The sequence below is a fragment of the Sturnus vulgaris genome, chromosome 15 (assembly GCF_052056855.1).
Source record: "Sturnus vulgaris isolate bStuVul1 chromosome 15, bStuVul1.hap1, whole genome shotgun sequence".
Lineage (NCBI taxonomy): Eukaryota > Metazoa > Chordata > Aves > Passeriformes > Sturnidae > Sturnus > Sturnus vulgaris.
Window position 1 is genome coordinate 5,489,908 of NC_142257.1, and position 21,719 is coordinate 5,511,626.

Consider the following 21,719-nt stretch of genomic DNA (forward strand, 5'->3'; position numbering starts at 1 on the left):
CACAGTAACACTGGCAACCAGTTCTGCATGCTCTGCACAAGGTAACTGAGAAAAACCAAAATTTGTACTTTCCAAGCACTTCTTATAATACCAAACAAGCCTCAGAATAAATCTGGAGGGCAGAGATTTAAAACTCCTCAACAGTTCCGCCTCTTGGCTTGGCTTTTACTGCGGGTGCCCTCGGGCAATTAGTAATTTCTGTTTGTGCATGTGACCAGCAGAGAACCACAGTGCACCCTCCTGGGGACACTCTCCCTGGAGCCGGCCGTTCTCACGGGAAGCTGCTGGAAACAAATGACTTTACACACAGACCAAACAAGCAGGTAGCAAAGAGATTTAAAATAGTAAAACACTACGGCTTATAAAAGCCCCAGGCCAAACTGATTGGAATCTGCCTGCCTGAAGTAATACCCTCATGGCAAAGCCGTACAGATATTCCTTGTTTTGGGGAAAGGGAAAACACCAAGAGGCTGACAGAGATCTCACAGCTGCTGATAACAAGCTTTCTGGCTTTATCTTAACATTACCAATAAAAATCAAATGGCTGGCTGAGGAAATCTTGCAGAAGGATTATCTTGACACTCAGGAAGCCAAAACCACAGACTGTAGGGACACATGATAACAGCAAGCAAGGAGATAAAAGGGAACACGGCCCTAACAAGCAGAACTTCTTCCCGTCCCCTTGAGGAGGAGATTGTGCAGGTGTTCCCTGACTATATTTTGGGAAGAAACAGGCACCGTAAATTTCAGAACAGGCGGGTACTGACCATCAGATTGTATTTCATCTTGGGTGCAACCTCTCATTCCTGCAGATAAAAGATTTTAAGTCCTTTTGCAGTGCTTACTGGAAGGAAAAACACAGCTTTTGTCACTGTCTGTTTGCTAATTCTGTGCTAATTACCTTCTGCTCAGGCTAACACGATGACACCTTTTTTTCAGTCTTTCAAAATAAAAAAAAAATGCATGGAGGTGTTTTTATAATTGCAGTTTATTTCAGCATATTTATCCTCATGGGAACCTCCGGATTTCACAGTCTGCTAGTCTGGAACAAGCTTGCTGCAAAATAAACTGCCTCATAGAGACATTCTTTATTAGGTATCTATCACTAACCTGATCCAATAATTCTTTGTGGGAGCTGCAATGAAGTGAGAAACAATGTTTCATAAACCCATCAGTACCCAGGCAGTTTTAGTGCCTCTAAAGCAGTAATAGCTTGGCCATCCCAGTCAGCCTCTAATCAAATTAGGGGAACCTATGCAGGCCTGTAAATCTCACCTGGAGCAGCACTACCCTCTAAAGTTGGTGGTGTAGCTGTCATCTGGAACTTACTATTTTAATGGATGCATTCAGGGGGCTCAGGACAGAAATACTTCTCTCACAACGGTCTGTGCTGCTTGAGATGTCCTGGGAAGAAGGTTTTTTTAAACTTTTCATCATGAGATATCAGACCATTTCCTTTCACAGTACCTTGGGGAGGCCAATGAAAACACTGCTCTGGCACCTTCCCCCAGACTCCCACTCTGCTCAGCACTTTTCTAGGGTGGCACATATTGAACCTGTTAAAATGCTTAAACTGTCACAGCTTTTGGCACATACTTACCCTGGGCAATGTTCCCGTGGCCAAGAATCACAGCACAGTCTTCCCTGGGGATCCTGCCTTGCTGGTCCCCCCAGAAAGATTCCTTTTCCCATACACGGATTTTCACACATTTCATTGTTTGTCTCCCATCCATTTCCCCCCCACTGTTTTTCACCCAAGGAGCTGAGTAAAAAGGAGTAATTGAGAAGGCCACTGAAGAAATGAAGTGGTGACAGTAGGAAGCACTGAGGGTCCTAGTGGGAACATGAGCAATGCTGATTTATTGTCTTGGGCTGAGCCTGCTCTCCTCACATGGAGATCAGAACACAAACAAGGCCACGAGCTGTTAAAGCCCTACCCTGCAAACCAAGGGGTGGGGTGGATCTCCCAGCAGTCGCTCCCAAGGCAAACAGGCAGACAAGGAAGAGTCACAGCTGGCTTTTCTCCGTTCCTCTGTGCTTCCCCAGTGTGCCCTACCAAGGAAAGTCCAGCCCAGCAGTGGCCTACCTGGACACAAGTCATCCACTACAGCCATGGTTCCTTCAGCATTGCACCACTGGGCATGGAGTGACAGGAAACCTGTGCTGGGAAAACCACACCAGGGCAGCTGAGCTTATTCTCACAAGTAGGAGAAAAATCAATCACTGGAGCAAAACAGGTGGGGACAGTCACATCTGTGTACACAGTTTTCAGAAAACACATTAAAAATTTATTTTAAATATATTATAAAAGGAAGTCCATTCAACTTTAAAAACACTAGGCATTCTATCAATGATTCCCAATTTATGAAAGCTACTACATTAAAGTGCTACAAGTCCTTTACCACCCCCAGATATTAGGCTGTTGGTCCTAATATGCACAAAATAAATACACACTGATTCAAGAGGCACCATCCAGTTTTACAGAGAAAATGCATGCAGTACAAGGTACAGACAAAATTAGACCTAATCACCGAGATCCTAGAGAATGCATTTTGAAACCAATTCCCTTCTCCACCCTAGAGGCTAAAGCTATTTGTTGCTGTTATCATAAGGGCTAAGGTTTCAGGCTGTTAGCTTGATCAGTTTTTATCTTGTTTTGTGGTTGAAGTTCACATTTGTTTGCTCACTACCTAGGATTAAGACTTTTCTCCTTGAGTTGAACTAGTATATTTAAAACCACAGAGATCCAGTGGCTTTATGTTAAACTCCCGAATCACTCACAACTGCTGGAATCACTGAAGCCTTTTAGGTCATACAGAAGCATCAAGAAAGCTCAAATGCAGTCAATTAAGGAGTGTACTCAGCTAGCAGAGGGACAGTCAAAAACAGACACAGGCTTTTTATTAGGTTTTCCATGATCTATCATTGCCTAGTTCCTCACAGATTCTCAAAGCTAAAGCATGGCACTACAAAGGAGAAATCAGAGCAGGAGGTGAGCTTATTTTGGTTACACTTCAAATTTATAATGTGAATAAATCAATCTGACTGGTTAATGAGGAATATGAAATGAATTGACGAGTCTGTGTTGAATGCTGATGGCAATTTCAGATCTCATTTCCCATTCTCCATCCACTGCATCTCTCTCCACTTGAACCAGGTGAGGATTTGCAACTTGTTTTAAAATCTGGACTCAACACTCATTAGGTCAGAAAATAAAGCACTTAAAGGTGAATCCTACACAAGCTGGGGAATTGCAGCACACAGACTTTCCTTGCTTAAGATTAAGTAACAGGCCATGGCAGCCAGGGAGCAGGACTCAGTGCTCCTGACTCAAAAGCCAGCTCCCCTTTGCATTGTATCCTGTGAAACCACCCAGTGAATCCATGAACCCCAGCAGCTGAAAGTGGATGTGGGATGCAAGGTACATATGCATCACTTGGGCTGTTTCACACATGGCTTTACCAGGGCTCTTTTGACTGCAAGCCTGACAGGTTGACTGCCAGAGGCTGGCTGTTTTCTCCAATCAAGTCAAGTCTCTGTCTGTATCCTGAAAGACATTTTAGAGTAAAATCTTCTCCCCTTTCACCTGGCAGGTTCCATGATTGCCCAGTCTGACTATTTGGAGATGTCTCCCCTGGGTGATGTGATCCAGCAGAGCTGCTGTCACAGCCCTGTAGCAGCCCCAGAGCACTGTGCTCCTGCAGTGCTGGTGGTGCCTGTTTGACTCTCAGATCACTGATCTCAGTGCAGCAGGGAGAAGGGAACTTTACTGACTGGAACACTCCAGTACTAAAGGAAAGCAAAGCCCTTTGCACAGACTGCTGTAAAACCAACCAAGAGGAAAGTCAGGCTGAGAAACTGCTTTCTTGCTACTTCCGTATTAGAGATTTTAATACACTCTTGAAAAAGTTTCCCAGTGATGGAAGGCATCAACTTCTTCTGAAAGACACTTCTGCTACAGATTTTCTATGCTTTTGGGACTATTTATAATTTGCATATTTGGAAAATAAAATGCAGGATCCCTCATACCAGTGAAATAATGAGCCTTCACCATGAGGTGAAACATCCAGCAGCTAACCAAGACATCTTCCAGTACAGCTTCAGCTGTTACAGCACACCCAGAGGAAGCTGCCAACCTTTCCAAGTCTTCCTATTAGGAGTGACAAACCTCCCCAGAGTCATTAACGATATCGATTTAACAGAGGGAACCCAAGAGCTTCTGATTACTGTCGCTCACGCAAATTTTGCATTGAAAATCAGACATCTAAAAAAAAAAAAAAAAACAACCCACACACAACACTGCAGGAGTCAAGCTTTCTCTTAAATCCTTATCCCCCAATCCCTTCCCCTCTCCTCTCTTGTCCAGCAAGGCACTAGGAAATGGTTCAAGTTTAAGCATTTGCTGTACATTTACATTTAAAAAGGCACATCTTTATTTTAATGATGCTGTATTCCCCTGTCAGGAAGGCTCACACGTTCTTCTATTGTGGTTTAAAAAAGAAAATTAATTTCCTAGGTATGAGAAAAGACACCTTGCACACAACACATGAGAGCCCCAAACTTATTTACTGTCTGTAGGCCTTAGAGATTAGCACCAGTATAGATCAACAACAGCTTCAAGAGCAAATCAAAGTATTTTTATGCAACATAACACATACCCTGTTGTCTGGGATGCTGATACTTAAAAGCAACAAAACTTATGCAGCCACAAAGAGAGGGGTGTTTCATTACTTTTGGGGGAAAAATATGAAAACATGTATTTGGCATTAGATAATCACCAGTATTTAATCTCCAGTCTTGACTTGCATGCAGATGTGAAGATCTAATTATGTATTCATGCTTTAGCAATTTTGCTTACAAATAACCAAAAGTAATTGGAATAATTAACCAGATTGCCCAGGCAAGGCTCAGTTAAAGATGCAGATGATGAAATACAGCTTATATTTCTTGATCAGTTGGCTATATTAAGTCTTTGCATTAGTCAACAAAGCCTCTAGGGTACTGAAAAGTGTAACTGATGCAAATAATTAATAGCTCAAAGCCCAGTGAGCTAGTCAGAAGTGTACAGAATTTGTGAGGCTCTTACTATACTCAGATCTCAAACCTTCAGAAAAGAGATCAACCACACTGAGATGGACCTGGTACAACCACTGACACTAAATCTTAGGTTTCTGTGTACTGGTGGTGGGTTGTCAAACAGGAATTGCCTCAACTATTGCCTAATCTGTTGGTGCAAGCTGCTAAGAGCTGACCTTTCTCTCCAAATTAAGATCACCAAGTGGTAAAAGACCTGTTCATTGCTGCAGCTCTCTCTGAAGCAAGAATCCAGTGAGCCAAAGGAGGGCTCCCTTCACAAGGTGAGCCCAAGTACAAAGCAAGCCATGCAGTTTAGAAACAGAAGCTAATCCTCTCATTAGAAAACTAAGACACACAAAGCTGCAACCTGCAAGCAGAACAACCTACAGTCCATTTATAGAATATGCTGATTGTGTCCCAGTTATAAAAAACTAGCACTGTTCATGGACAAACAGCTTCTTGTTCCACAGGCATTAAAACATTCATAAAGACATCTAGTCAGGCCATCTAGTGGCTCCACAGTCAGCACTACTCGGCTAATGAGAGCATTAATAACTTAAGGAAAGCAGCAGTCAGACACAAAGCACTGGAAGGTGACTCTGTCTCCCACAGAAATGCGAAGGGATCCTAATGACAGACATACTGTAGTGACTGAGAACATAAAATGCCAACTCTGCTTGATGCTGCTCTCACTTCCATCCAATACTGCTGCCGAACTCTCATAAGGGAAGCCTAGGGCTATTTTTTCTTTCTTCACTCCCAAAATTCTTAGACACCAACATTTGGGAAACCTGGTGCCAGCTGCAATGCAGTGCCCATGTTTCCTGTTCTCCATGACTGCATGGACCAGCTCAGTTGACAGAAAAGGTCAGATATGGCCTCAGCTGTGTGATGAGAGAGGTGGAAATGATTCTGAACCTCCTACTCAACACATCAGACTGGAGTGTTTGGGGGGCAGCCAGCTGTGTCCTTGTTAGCTCCCAGCTGCCAGGCACAGCACTACATGGCCTCCAACACATCTGAAACATGGGACACAACCCTACAGTTGGCAACAAAAGGGCTTCTGGAGCTCTGCAGAGAGAGCCATCCTGCTTGTTTTGAGACACTAGGGAAGCATCTCCTTGCCTTCACATGAAAGACATCCCAGAGCAGAGCTTCCCTGCCTCTCTGAGGAAGGGCAATGTACTAACCATGCTCATCAAGCATCCCACAGGGGTCCCATCCCCATCACCTCAGAGCTGGCTGCATGCTACCTACTCTTGCAACACCCCTGCATGGGCAGCTAGTCAAACCAATGAGCTGGGCAATTCCTGGCAAAGGAATCCTGTTTACTAATTTACACAGCATCTGTTCACTGGTTCACTGCATCATCATTCACAGCTTTTACCAGAAAATGCCACTGCTCCCTTCAGTACAAGACTAAGTCAGGGAAACTAGTACAGGTGCTTTTGCAACAACTTCATTTTAAACCAGATTTTTTAAAAATACTTGGTTCATATAGACTTGAACCAGTGGTCCTCCATTCATTCTTTAATATCAATGCATTCCAGCTCCTGGGATGAGACATTCCTGGTTCACTGTCTGGCAGATCCCACAGACAAACCAGAAGGGGGAACACCCTGCACTGCTCACTCACTGCACAAGGGAGAGGGTACCAGGAAAATGGGTCCGTCAGTCCCACATCTCTGCTAAAGCAAACAGATTTCCAGTCACAGGCACAGAACTGCACAGTGCTGTGGGTGCTGGGAAATGAGGAGAGATTAATAGCACGTTTCCACAAGGCTAGAACACCACTGACCACAGGACTCAAGAAACTACAGACTGATGAACAAATGGATAAAGACCAATAGCTAATCTCAGCCCTGACTTTATTATCCTGAATTAATCTGCTCACACCAACTGTAAATTAACTTAGCCTTCAAACCTCTAAAGGAAGAATGGAAATTATCTTCACGCAGTAGATTTAACTCTGAGAAATCCTGGAGATGTCTGTGCTAAAAAGGTTGTAAGAAGCAAATTTGGAACCTGATATCCAAAGGCTCTTAGCATAAAGTCTTCACCTGTAAGAACTGCGATTATTTAAAAACCCTCTGCTAATCTTTCACCTTGAAGATTCAACAGTGAGTGACAAACTGACTGCAAAGTGAATGGACCAGAAACCCAGATTCCTCATGGCTAATAACAACAGCCATATTTCCAACACTTGGCTGCACTTCCACTAGAGCTCATTCCTTCATCAGAGCTATGATTTGGAAAGTAATAATACTCAACCTGTTTGAAATATATTTGGTTCAGGGCAAAAAAATAGTAATTTCATTTTACAATAATGGGATTTTTTTTTCCCTATTTTTTTGATTGGAGACTTAAATCTTGTCTTCAATATTTTACTTATATGGAGTTTGGAAGATAAAGCACCTATGTGGGAACGCTTCAGTGGGTGGTATAGCAGCTACAAAAAGTCCTGCAGGGTCCTGGATAACAAAATCATTTAACACCAGACTGCAGTGGGAAATAAAACAAAACAAAAAAGGGGAAAGAAAAAGCCATTTGAAACACATTCAGACTCCTCTAAAAACAGAGTTTCTGTTCAGTCTCAGCACAGAAGTGGCTCTGGCAAAGCCTTTAAAATTCCACCATCCCCAGAAGAGAAGGATGCAGCATCTTCACAATAAAGACTGGCCTGCTAATTAACCTTCTCCTGAGATTCTCCCTTTTACCTTCATTAAGTGTTTAAAAAAAAGTATTAAAAAAATTTTTGTAACCCTCCCCAGTAAAAACTATAATTGTAAAATATATATATTTTTTCTCTCAGTCTTTTAAAGATCAAGATTTCTGTTAAATTTTTCCAAGATGGTTGAGTTTGTGTGTTCAAATATCCACTGCTGTGTTGGAGATGAAGGATTGCAGCTATTCATAAAGATCTTTCGATCACTCTCACTGCAGTCCATACAGCTGCTGCTGACTGGGTGGTAGAGGGTCTTGTCCTGGAGGAGAGAAATTTGTTGTGAGGTTGCTTAAGTGGAGAAGAAAAGTTATTTTAATATCAACAGAAAGAAGTCTTAAAAACCAAGGTGAGCTATTATGTCATTTGGGTATATCTGAAGTTGTTCCATGCTTAACTGGTTGACAAGTGTCTGGGTTCATTCCCACCCCTTCCAACAGAATGCAGCCCAATCCTCACACCTACACTGGGACTCTCTAAAGCTTCCCAGGGGCTCTCCAGGCTGGAATCCTGCTGCATCCCTCCCAGGCATCTTGCCAGCAGATTGCAAGGACTAGCACAGGGCACTCAGACAAGAATTTACTTACCTGTGGCCCACAATAGCATTGCTTAGTAGGATGAATAAATCCTTATCTACTCTTGGCAGGACATTCCAGTGCTCAGAACAAACCAACTCTCAGAACACCTCTTTGCAAACACAAGGTGTTGCATCACCTCACTGCCAGCTGTGGGGACCCTGCACAGAGAGTGTCCTCTGCTCAGGAGACCTGGGGTCCTCACGTTTCTAACCAGTAGAACAGGGGAGTCACCTCTTTTTAATCAATGGTACAATGACAACAGGCTGCCTGCAGATTCTCTTGTTACAGCTACATGAAAAGAAGGAATAAAACACGAGTGGTGACATTTTCAGGAAGTAAGCGCCTCAGGCAATTTGACACCTTAGACGAGAATACGCCCACACGCACACACTCACTTTTCGGTATCTCCAGAGCTGGTTCCCCTTCATTCCATGACAGTCATAGAGGGTCACAGGGCTGCTGTGGGAAATGGCATCAAAGCAAAACTTCTTGGTATGCTGAGGATCCCCTGGACGGATGTCTTCTCTCCAGCTGAAGGTGAATACCTGTCAGGACAAACAGGACCCTCTGGGCATGATACTTTCACCGGCAGAATGCTGTTCCCTGTGCCCACAGGGTGGGCATGGCTTCAAGGAAGGGACAGCATCTTCTGCAGGTAAAACTCCTCCTGCCTCTGGGGACAGGGGCTGCTGACCAGGGGACTCTGTACCAGCTGTCACAGCATGTGAAACAAGATAGTGCTGCTGCAGCCAGCCATGCTGGTCAGCCTGGGTGCTAGAGAAGCCCTGGATGTCTCTGCAATGCAGACGTACATCAAGGATTAAGTGAGCAGCTGACCAATTACAGCCTCCTCAGCCAGCAGAAAAGCCAGAGAGCTCCAGCAGCTCGGAGTTAACGCTGGCAGTGAACACCAAAGTCTGCAGAGGCAGCCTGCAGTCACCTTGAGAAATTGTCCCGCACTCCTGGGACAAGAGACCAGGAGCCACAGCTTCACACCCTGCCCACAGGAGTGCAGGAAAGGCAAACACTTGGGAGTTGCTTCCTGATGCTCCCTTCTACTGACCCTGCAATGAACTCTAAGCACTCTCAGGTGAAATGAAGGAGGGACTCTATTGAGCAGAGGAAGAGTTTTAACTCCAGTAATGGAGCACAGCCTATGCCTGGCAATGCAGTGCCCTGATGAGAGGACAGCACCAGCCCATGTGGTTGTGCAGGGCTGCCAGCCAGCACACCTCCCTTTCAGTCCCTGAGGAAAAGGCTGTTCTGGAGGCTCCTTTGGAGTCAGCTGGAGGAATAACTCTCCTCAGAGATCTCTCATGAGGCAGTCGGAAAGTAATGATCAGAGTGCTGCTATTTGAAGCAATGTGGCCAAAAACTTTTGCACAAAGAAACTTCTTTGTTCTTGGCTGTCTTTTAAATCCCTCTTGAGAGTGAAATTACCACAATCATTTAGGCTCAACGCTACTCAGAAGTTCAAACCGCATTCTCTTCCTAAACATAAGCCAAAACTAATTTTCAACATCCTCCTGACACAACAGAGGCTTAGTTTGGACTGTGCCTGAGTAAATTGGTTTTGCTTCTATTTTTCACGCATCAAATTGATATGCAACAACCCTCTGTCTCCTACTACTGAAGCCATTCCCTGAAGAGTTATGCATGGCTCTGTAATAGAGGCATTGTTTTCTTGATCCTTTCTCAGCTCAGCTGCTACAGTTTAGACAAACTAATATTTTCCTCCCTTCTGTTACAATAAAGCTGTCGTTTCTGGCACCTCATATGTTGAGAGGGTGAATCTATAACCTGGCTGGTTTCATCTCTCCAGCAATAGTTGCGTGTTTATAATGCATTTGCCTCCTGTCAGGAGGATGATAGTGAACAGTTATTGAATGCTCCTGCAGGTTCATTAATATGCATGATGCTCCTCTATCACTTCTTTCAGCACAACCTTTGAAGTTAATATTCACTTTGTTACATATTACAGCTGCCTTGTTACTGGTTTATTGTTTTGGCACACTGTTTTCTTGTCATTTCTTTTGTTCACTCAGAACTTCAAAGCAGAGGTAAAAGCTCTGCACAGTCTTCCAGGCTCCAGACCCTCCTGTACCACAAGCACAAGCCACATCCTGTACCAGAGTACAATCAGCGTGTGAACCTTGGGGACAGCTCTAAATGGCCTTCCTTCAGCACTGGTCCTTGGAGCCTCTGCCTCCCCAGATTTAGGAGCTGATGATTGATGAGATTGTTACCTGCACGTTGTTCCATGCTGCCTCTCCTCTGTCCTTCACGCAGTTTTCCAGCCTCAGTGGGGATCCCAGGGCTCCATGCTTAGTGTCCACACACAGTCCAGTTCCCACATTGCGTATCTGAAATAGTTAATTAGTCACTGAATCTCCTACTCCTACCAGAAAAGAAGGCTCAAATTGGCTCAAATTGCAGCAGTGTTTGTATGAAGTTAGTTTTTAAGATTCCTCTCTTAACTCTGAGTCTGAGCTGGCCAGTAACAGCTGGAAGAAAGTACAGAACTCAAAATGGGACCCAGCTGTACCTCCAGCACACAGCAAAACCTAGCAGTGACTGGACTGCAGAGCCCACTGTGGGCTGGGTTGTCTGGTGGTGCCACTTTTTCACAGGTCTATACCTTGTACATCTTCCCTTCAACCTGTGACAGTGTGAATATGCTATAGCAAATGTACAATATTGCTCTTCTGGATTCTTAAGTACTTTCGATTTGTTACTCTTGGGCTGTAGTAAATTCTACATGAATCTTTTGTCGAATTGTTTAACTTAAGCTACAGATTAAATGCTGTTAAGTTTAAGTGCTGTTAAACAGGTTCAGTTCAGAGCTAAGTTTAGTAAGGGAGTCCACTCTGAACCATGTGACTCCATGGGAGGATCTCCCTTATTTTTTATCCTTACCCTTTTCCATCCCTAGTCTTCACACAGGTAATTTTTGGCTGATTTCAATTTCAGATTGATTGATTTTAGATTTTAGTTTGCTTTTTCTCTGTGTGCTTTAACCCTCTAGAAAGCAGTACAGTGAACCTTACCAATAAACTTTGTCATACTTTCACTTTTATATTACACCAGCTTTTGCCAACATCTTTGCCAGTGATTCTTTAACTGACCCAAAACACTCAGCCACGACAGCTGTGTGTAACAATTCACAGCCTCGCTCCTGGGGTGATGCTATTCCCAGAACACAGCTGACTTTCAAAAATAAGGATGATTTTCCTGCCTTTCACATGGGAAAGCTAAGGACAAGAGTAGCTCAACACAGTCGTAAAGCCCTTTGGAAATACAAGATTTCACTATTGCTCATCTGCTGCCTCTCCCTAGTCATCCCTCTGGCATATTCTGCTTTCTACTAAATACACAACATGCAGAACAAGCCAAGTCTCTATTCTCGTTGGAGCTGTGCACTAATAGAAACAGCTGCCTGCCCAACTGCCTGCTTTGATCAGGCCAGTGCAATGGTAGAGGAGTTTTGGGTTTTGGAATATCAAGCAGATCTTTAAACACTCGCTCACACTTTACCCACGGCAACTGAGGCACACAGGCCACTGTAAAAAACCAAACCACAGCCTGTCTGCCCACTGCAGACGTCTGAGCACAAACTTGCCTCTCCCCAGGCAGCAGCTGGAGGCTCCACTGGTGGGTAGAACTTTGGCAAGTCCCAGGCTACCTCGTTCATGAACCACTTGAAGCTTTTGCAGTTGAGGTTGTTGCGAAGCTCCTTCTGAGCGGTGACATCGCCTGCGGAGAGGTGCCGGTACTCGGGTCTGCGCTGGTAAATGTATTCTGCATATTCATCCATCCACACCTCAGCCACCCTCTTCAAGTTCTGTGGGGGAGAATCAGAGGGGAAACCACCTGAGAGTGCTGCACAAACCACCATTAGCATTCAGAGCAGCTCGCATGATTTTGCTCAGAAAGGATTTTCATTCACATCCACTCTTTCTCTCCAGCTTCAGGACAAAGATTATTTTTATTACTCTGTACTTCCAAGGGACTTTTAGAAAGATATTTTCATTTGAGGTCAAAACAGAATCCTGGCACTTGGCCATTATATCTAGCTCCTTGTGGCTAAGAAAAACAACATTAATCAAAAGTTGTTTTTTTCCTTTTTTTCTGTAAGGAAACTAGTCAGAACATGATGCTGGTAAATACCACTGGACATTCAAAGGTCTCTGACAAAAAGCTGCTTTCTTAAATCCTTCTTATTGCATCTTTTATATCCATCTAGGAATGGGATTTGCAGTACTCCCTTCTGAAAAGCTCCACTTCACAATACTCTTTCTTAGCACTATTTTTCCATTTTCTTGGGTAAAACTCTGAGATACCTTAGGAATACAGAGTATTCAGGCAATGACCCTTCAGAACAGAAGCAAAGGATTTTAACCTCCTGGCAGCAGCACATTTCATGTATTACTGTAAAGCTTAATCCCCTGTGCACCTCCAAGACAGCAACAAACACCACCCACTCAAGACAACCTGCTTGTCACAGCGCCCTCGAGACTGTTGGACCTTGGGCTCTTCTCTGGCAACATCAGGCACGGTTCTGGTGCCTCTCAGTAATGTGCCTCGTGACTCCTTGCATGAAGCTGCTCAGTCCAGCAGGGATCACTGACTACCAAAAAAGTTAGGATGCTAAGAGTGAGCAGTGTGCTGATCCTGCCCCAAATGCAGGAGCAGGTGTTTATCTCAAGGCGTCTGTTAAGATGCCAAAAAACAGCCTTTCCTACCTCTATGCTGTCCCCTTCCAACACTGTGGGAGGACACAAGAGCCAAATACTGGATCAAAAGAAATACAGCTCCCTCCTGAAGAGGTGGCACAGACAGGAGAGTGCTCCTGACAGATCATTGCTGAGCTGAGGAATAAATCCAAATCTCTAACTGGGGTGATGCCATTAAAGCACTGTAACACTGTGCAAGCCTTAAGATTTCAGAACAGCAGGGCACCTCTCTGAGGCTTTTAGTTTTGCAGCCTTCCTGCTCCTAGGATGCTTTCTCCCAGCAGAGGGCAATGCAATCCCTCCTCAATTTGAAAATTAGCAAGAGAAACCCAATGCAGGCTAGACGAAAGCTCTTTCTTCTTTGGGCTACACTAGATTAAGAAATAAGATGGCACAGAACATTCCATTGTGGAAAATTACAGCTTGCCCATTCAGTGGTCTGTGATGCTTGAAGCTGAGAGGTCTTTCAATCACCAAAACCAATCACCACGCTGAAGCCTGCTGCTCTCGGAGAGCACAGCTATAAAATGACTGAAGTATTATACAAATAAAGCCATATCTTGTTTTTATAGCCAGAGTCTGATCACAAAATCCCTGACCAGCACCCAGCAGTGCTGATGCTTGGAGCATAGCAGCTGTTCACACACACATCTGCAGCTCCCTGGGCTCTCCTCCCTTTGTGCTACACATCCACCACTGCAAAACTGCTCAACTTGCACTGTACAAGTACAAATTACAGACAAACAAAACCCTCTACATTTGCCTCCCATTGTGGGGTGAGAGTAGACAACAGCATGGTCACGTTGCAGTCAGATTCCTGCCGTGGGGAATGCCACTGCCACTTACTCTTGCCAGGCTGACTCCTGTGGGAACCTTGTACGGAACATATTTCCTGTAGATATGACCAACTCTAGAGCAAGGGATGTCCTCCATGCGACCTCCACACATCCATACCTGTGGAACAGCAGAGAAACACATTCAATCTTGGCTTTATGGAGGAAAATGAAAAAAAGACTTCCAAGTAATAAAAAACTTAACCCAGATTTTTACATTAAAATACACTCTTCCCAAATCCCATCCCCTCCCTGCCTTAGTCCCAAATCCTATAACAACCCGCTTAGAGCCATGCAGCAAGCCTTGATTTAGCACAAGTGCTCTCAAGCCTTCTATACAGAAAAGAACAGGGAAAAAAATCCAAGCACCAAGAAAACAGCACACACCTTGCTTTAAACTGATATATGTTATTACAGCAATAGTAACCACAATAGTTAAACTGGGCTGCCATAAAAAAAACCCTGGGTGTAGGTTGTATAACGAGGCTATAAAAGGGAGGACATCTCCCTAGTACAGGTGGTCATGTGTTATGCAAAAGGCTCCAGGGAATTCATGAGCCTGTTCAAGTGCCAGAAATCAGAAGAAACTACTACTTTTTTCCCGTGGTTATCATGCTATTTTATGGTTTCATTGCTGACATTCTTTCATTGCTTTTGCAGCCTTACAATTAAGTGGAAATCTCTGACTGGTGAACACATAAATAGCTTTTAAAAAGCCCTCAGGAAGTCCTAGAACACACTGCTATTTGGAGATGACTACCTTGATGCTTGGTTAATATCTAGAGTGGGCTCAAAAGCTTCCTTCCCCATCTGGGAAGATTTCACTTTGTGCCAGCACTCTGTAATAACTTTCTTTTATTCTTTATTTATAGCATGGATGTAATAATTTTGTCCAAGTGAAACAAATGGAAATGTTTTCTAAACCAGCCAATCTACCTCATTAGGTTTAAGAAATATTTCTGTGCTTCACAGAAATATCCAATCCATACTTAAAGAAAAAGTACCCTTTAGAATGCCAAACAAATGACTTTCTGAATTCCTGAAGCGAGGCTCCCATTTGTCCCCTGATCCCATGGGAATGCCCCAAAGACTGTGGATTCTGGGCAGGCTGGTGCAGTGCTCTTGATGTCTCAGTTCACTGGGGCTAATTTGAGCCACCACAGTCCACTGTACAATGAGCTTAGTCAACAGCTTCACACATAGCAGGCAATTCCATTAATATTCTACAGTGACAATATTAAATACTTAGCTCGGAAGAGAAATATTTGGCCAAGGCTGCTGCATAATTATTAGCTCTGACACTAAAGTCCTCTGGAGTTTCAGCTCTGTCTGCTGGCCCTAATAATTACAGTCATTTGCTGACTGCATATAACTTAATGGAGGTTGGTTGCTCTCAGTTAGAGAAATATTTTTCACAGGCAACTTCTAAAGTTCAAGGTACTTAATTACATGTCGTTATGGTAAGAGAGACAAGAAGAAAGTTGACAAACACTCCTACAGAATTTCATTCCTTTTGTCCCTGCTGTGTCCTGAGAGGCCGGTGCAGAAGAGATGAAAGAGAAACTAGCACTCAGCTTCTGTGAAGTTTCTTATGGAATTAGAAATGCTTTTTATTCTGCAGTGACTGTGCTTTTGGCTGCAGAGGGCCAGGGTGTGATTTTATTGCTGGGAAATTAACAGGCTGAGAAAACAGGAATTTGGGCATGGTTTGTGTTTCTAGGACAGAAATGGTTTGTGCAAGGCTGTAAGAGCTGCAACAGACCTGGGAACCAGCAGTAGAAGCCCAGAGCTCAGTTGCACAGACACACACACTCCTCCACAACCTGCACTACCCTGCACTGCACCCTGCAGCAAGAAGCCTGAGGGGTTCTCAGCAGCTGCACTGTAGTGTAACACAAGCCTGGCTGCAAACACCAGCCTGTTTTCCTTGCTGCCTGCCCACAGGATGCCTCACCTGCCCCATCTCTAAGGAAAGGTTTCAGCCAGGCCAACAGGAATACACTTCTCTGGAACATGATGTCCCTGTGTAAGCTGAGCAGCAGAGCCCTGCAGTCGGTACAGCTGGAGAGGAGAAAGCTGTCCTTGTGCTGCAGAGCTGGAGAGGCAGCAGGAGTGGGAAGATGGACAGAACTGATGGGCCAGGAGCTCCAGGATGGTACAAGACTCCAGGCATAGAAGACAACATTATATGAACACATGCAATATGATCAGAAAAGCTACTTAACTGAGTTGCTTAATAAGTAAAACCTAACATCAGTTTAACTTGCTCTTGTCCTGATCATGCTTTAAAATATTTAATTCCAAATGATGCTGCAATAGAAAGCTTCCTAATCCCTACCAGCAGAGCTCAATGACCCTTTCAAGGTACTTTGCCACCTCTGTGCCTTTTTAATGTTGCCTCACGCTGCAAGTGACAGTATGGCACCCGCAGTACAAATCTAATTTTAAAGGCATGCTTTCCATTCATTCGTTGCTGCTTTGATTTATTTTATTAGTGAGCTGCTTTGTGTGGTGACAGAACTCATTACAACCTCCATAAAGACAATTACCAGTCCTTATCTATACAACTGGAAGAAGGGGGAGAGGGAAAGAGCGTGATATGCATTGGTAAAACACAGCTAACAAAAGAATTAGAAAGTCAGAGCTAAAGGTCAGAGAATTGCATCTAGGGGTCTGTCAAAGAGTAAATGCAAGGGAAGCAAACCCAAAATAGCTGTTTGCTAGCTGAGGGAATGCTTCCACTCAGCTATTGATATTTGGTTGTTTTTAAAAGAGAATACAGTTCCCAGGCATGACACACCAGAACGTACACTGCTAAAAATACCGCGCTGCCAGAGAGCTGGAACGGTGCTGGGCTGTGGGGCAGCACCTCCTGCCTTCCCCACAACACTGACTGTCACTTACTGCCTTCTCCTTTGACCACGGGAGCCAGTTTCTTCTGGGTGTTTTCCAGATTGTGCCTCACTCCTCAGCTGACATGACAGAAAACGTCAGAGCCTGAACTTGCACCTGATTTCAAACAGCCATTTACGCCGTAAGAACAAGAATTAAAGCTGGTCAGGCAGACAGGGCTTCTTACAATAATCTAATCAGATCTCATCAAGAGAGAACAGGAAATTTCTCTTCCTCCTCAGGCACAATTTTGCCAATCTTCATTTTGGGCTTGGAATCCAGTGGCTGACAGATCTGCTAGAATGAAGAGAAAACCTGGCTACACTGAGGTCAACGGGCACACTGAGCAGATTCCGCTAAGGCCACAATCTCACCCTAATAATAAAAACTACACAAGGGAAATAAAATAACGCTGGTGATATTGCTTCCATCTTCCCAGCGGCCTGGAGAGCTGTAACTCCATATTCATAAAGTGACTCCAGAGCCTTTGATTCAGTCAGTATGCTGTGAAAGCAGCAGATAATATGCCACCTATTCTCTACATGGGAATGTTATGCTGATCCAATTCCCTTTCTGCAATTTCAGAAAACAATGTCAGGTAAGACAGCTGAACCTCTCCTCTCAAACACACAATACAATGCTGCAGTTGGTGTGTGAACACAAATTATCTGGGTATACAAGGTTTATGGTTTCCAAAGACTGCACCATGATGAGCCAATGCTTCCCAAGAGAGGGAAAAAACACAAAGGATAGTTAAGCCTTGAAAATAAAGCTGCTTCTGCAAGACACAACAGAAATGAAAACTATGGGATGGACCAACATAGAACAGCTGGCTGGTTGTGTGAGCACACACCAAAAGGTGGTAAGAAACGGACACAGAGGATAAGTCAGAGGAGTTCTCTGCATAACAAAGTAGGTGAGAGATGAAAGCAAGGGCAATAACTCAGTAATCCTCTATACTGGAAGCATCAGCTGCTCCTGCTACTGGGACTTGATGCTCTCTGAGAGGTTAAGGTGGCCTGTGAGGCACTGGGATCTGTGTGTTTGCACAGCACCTTCTCACACACCACACACCAGTACAGCCCCTCCTCAGTGTCTGGAGCATTTGAAGTAACGACAGCACTTTCTAATAATTACATTTCAGGGAGTGGATGGGAGCACTTCCCTGCTGCTGCTTGGTGGGAGGCTGCTCAGGAACCTGAACCAAGAAGAAGGTGAACAGAGGTAAAAACTTCAAGTCAATGGTCTGAAACTGATCTGTGCATCACTAGATAGGAAGGTAGAAAGAAGCCACCCTGTACTGCAGCTGAAAGCCTTAGAATTAAACAGCATGTGCTGGTTAAAAAAAACCTCACAAAAAAAGCAGCAGAATGCCCAGCCTGTTCTCCAATGTGGGCAAACGTGAGCTGCTGGAAAGTGAAGTGAGTATGTGCCTGGAATAAGCAGTGCAGGCTCACAATCAGCACTAATTTCAGCAGCACAAGTAGAAATGCTGTCAGAAGGGATCCCTTGGCAGCTGCACCCCAACTATGCACCTGCCAGTGCCCAGTGGCAAAATGGGAATCAGACCCATGGTGCTGGCATGGGGCAAAGGAGAGGCAGGCTTTAGACATGTGAACGGAAGCTGTGCAGCACTGGGATTTGCTGGAAAACATGTAACATGTTTTATGCTGTGGATATCAGAAGCAATCCATGTTGATGGTTTGAGATAAGGATCTGGAAAAAATGCAACGACCTACAATCATCAGAATAAGTGCAATGGCTCTTTTCCTATTGCTGAAGCAAAAATTGAAGACCACAAGTACTGACCAGCTCTTTTGTCTCCTTTTTAATTGCTCTTTTCAGGGAAACTGTCAATTTGGCTTGTTTGCAGCGAGCCCTTTGCATTTTATGAAGGCTTTACAATCTCCAAATTACAAGGCAAACGTTTCTAAAAATGAAATGATTTATCACCTAAAGAGGGACATTCTGGATTCTCATTCTTTGCTCTTCAAGTATAGTGTGCAATTAAAGGACTGAGAACCACACTACTTGGATCTGAGATACAAAGTACATCTATATTTATGCCTACACAAGTCAGAGACATCCCTTTTTACTCTTCTGTTTCCCCATAACCAAAAAAATCAGAGACTATGTATTTATGGAAGAGAGACGTGAAGCAGTTTAGTGAAGATTTATGTAAGCAAAACAGAATATAATCCACAAAAATACTGGAAAAGAAGCAACATCATCTCAAATAAAACTGGGTGTAGATAAGTGTTGTACAAAGTAGCACTTGCAGAAAGGAGCAGCTTAAATGCTTCACACATACTGCTCCAAATTAAATGCATTTATGTAAAAAAAAAATGAAGTGGTTATGTAGGTAGCTATTAAATTGTGTTTAGAAGAGGAAAGGTCCATTATAACTTTGGGTAAAGAATTGGGTTTTGTTCACACAATCAGGAAGATAAAAAAGACCAGGAAAAACTGTAGGAGAGGAGAGGTAAGGAAGTGACTCCAAAAAAGCAAAGAACCACACCTCAATGAAGCCTACTGAACAGAGAAACCACGAGGCAGCAGAAAGGAAAGGTGACAAATGCCCCACAGAGATAGCTGTGAATGTTTACCCTTTCTCCAAAATACACACTTCAAGGTCAGCACCTGGGAATTCAGCTGTAATCACCACTGGAGATTGTGATCTACCTGTTGTGTCTGGGATGACACTGCAGGAACAGCCTGACCTGCAGCAGTGCTGGCTCAGAGACACTGAGCTGCTCTGGACACACACAGGTCAAGTGAAGGAAGCAGTGCCTGTTTTCTGCTTGAATATGGAATGGATAGACCAACTCCTTCATTTCTAAACTAGAAATGTCTGTTTTAAGGGATTGCTAAGATTCAGAAAATGTCAAACCAGCAATTAAGATTAGATAGTTCACCTCAATTTTTTGTCTCTCCTACATGCAGTGTTTCCTAATGATGTTTGATGTACATGTTTCATACAAAGTGCAAGGCTTCTAGAGTTTGGTCCACCCTCCAGCTGAATGTTTTCTGAGGTGTTACACACTGATGCTTTCTCTGTTGGCTTGCTTGAAAATTTCTGCTCAGAAGGAAGCAGAGCCAGCCGATAACAGAAATACATATGATTTCCAAAAAGAAAGGCTCCTAAATAAACTTGTTTACTTCCAGTCTCTTGGCAACAGAGCCCTGTATTTTAAAATAAAGGCAGAACCAGCAAAGCACAGTCTATGAATAGCCAAAAAAAGAATATGCTTAAGGAAAAAAAATCCAAAACACAAAATACCTCCTCAAGAAGCCCTGTACTCCTGGTGAGGCTCGAGAAGGCCAGATCCAATGCAATGGATCACAGGCCAGCAGTACAGAAACCTACTGCACCCTCAACACCCAGGGACAGGAACAGACTCTTTGTTAAAGCTCAGCTATAAATCTGACATGCTTAAATTCTGAATTCCCATGAGATAATAAATAATGTGAAAGCAGATACCCCACACCTAAAGCCAGAGCTTTAAATTATTTGACAGCGCACCTTTAACTACAAAATCTCAGTCTGCTTCTAAAGGTAAAAACGTAGCTCTAAGCTCACCAGGAAATGTCATAGCTTCATAAATTCTATGAACAAACCTTCTATTCTTGCAATTCCAGCAGAATTATTAAATCTATCAGCCACAGATGAATGTATCAATTTATCTTAATTTCTGAAAATACACTGAGCCTCTTTCAGTGAAAACTTCATTTTTCTGTTGCACAATGAAAGAAAAAAGGGGGTCTTTGCAGAGATTAATTAAAGCAAACGTATCCCTCCATAAATTACCGTCTCTGGACTGAAATAAAACACAGCATGTTTCAGAGGGGATAAGCAAACAGATGAATGAAGCAGTCTTATTTCCTGCAGATCAAGCAGTGTGACTGTCTGCTGTGGCACTGGAGACAAAGGGCTTGTCCAGCCACTGTCATCACTCTTGGAAAGGAGCATTTTCAGAGAGGAAGAGGCTGAATGCTGCCCCTCCTGCAGAGAATGAGCGCCTTACACAATTTCATTACACGCAACACAGAGATGAAATGGCTCTAAACACAATGGCACCCCCAAAGAGGGTGCCCTCACCCCTCCCTTCCTGCCACTGTTACAGAGGACAAGGGACACTGAAGGTGACTTATGGGTTCTGATGAGGAAATGATAGAAGAAAAGGCTGTCTCAAAATCAGTGTCTTTTCTCCCACTGTTTGCTGCCCAGTAGCACATGGGATGTGTGCGTGGCAATGTGGCTTGCGGAGGATTGATATCCTCTGAACTGCACAAAGGCAGAGATTCAGGAATCAGTTTTGTAAGAGATCAGCCATGACTTGTCAGGGGAGATGGGCAGAATTTTAGCTCCTTAAGCCAAACTGTGCACTACATCCCTGCTATCCTCTGGCCTCATGCTAAGATCAGCTAGCTTAGATCAGTGGCATCCAGACACCTGTAAAATTAAATATCCAACCTCTGAAAGAAACCTCAAACAGAGTTTAATGTAGACATCTTTACTCAGTTTGTTCCAGGCTATGGGAAGGATTCCCTCCACTGAAGAGAAAACTGGCCACCTGCCTTCAGGGGTTTGGGACATTCTGGTGGGTTTCCCAAATGGGATTTCAGAGTGCCATATTCCAACCTAACAGCAGTCTTGGTGAGTTACAATGACTTGTTACTCTTTGTGTGCATTTTTGGTCAGCTGGCTAACTCTTAAAGCCCTCCACTGACCAGCTCAGTTAGTAGCAGAACTGTCTCCAGGCCAGGCAGATAATGATCCAAAATCATTGCCAGCAACAGTAATGACTCCAGCTGTTGAAGATTTCTTCCTGGTAAGTAATAGCCTGAGTTTCTCACAGCCAGGGCTCAGCTGGATTGACTACAG

General features: G+C 43.8%; 1 protein-coding gene across 1 annotated transcript in view; it reads right to left on the bottom strand.

The window, feature by feature from the left end:
* Window positions 1-2,265: 2,265 nt before the first annotated feature.
* Window positions 2,266-21,719, bottom strand: part of GALNT10 (polypeptide N-acetylgalactosaminyltransferase 10) — an 82,063-nt gene continuing 62,609 nt past the window's right edge. The window contains exons 8-12 of the mRNA XM_014875926.2: window positions 13,956-14,063; window positions 11,996-12,217; window positions 10,623-10,739; window positions 8,772-8,921; window positions 2,266-8,060 (exon numbers count right to left, since the gene is read on the bottom strand). Of these exons, the coding sequence (XP_014731412.1) occupies window positions 7,893-8,060; window positions 8,772-8,921; window positions 10,623-10,739; window positions 11,996-12,217; window positions 13,956-14,063 (765 nt within the window). The 3' untranslated portion in view covers window positions 2,266-7,892. The remainder of the gene's footprint in view (window positions 8,061-8,771; window positions 8,922-10,622; window positions 10,740-11,995; window positions 12,218-13,955; window positions 14,064-21,719) is intronic.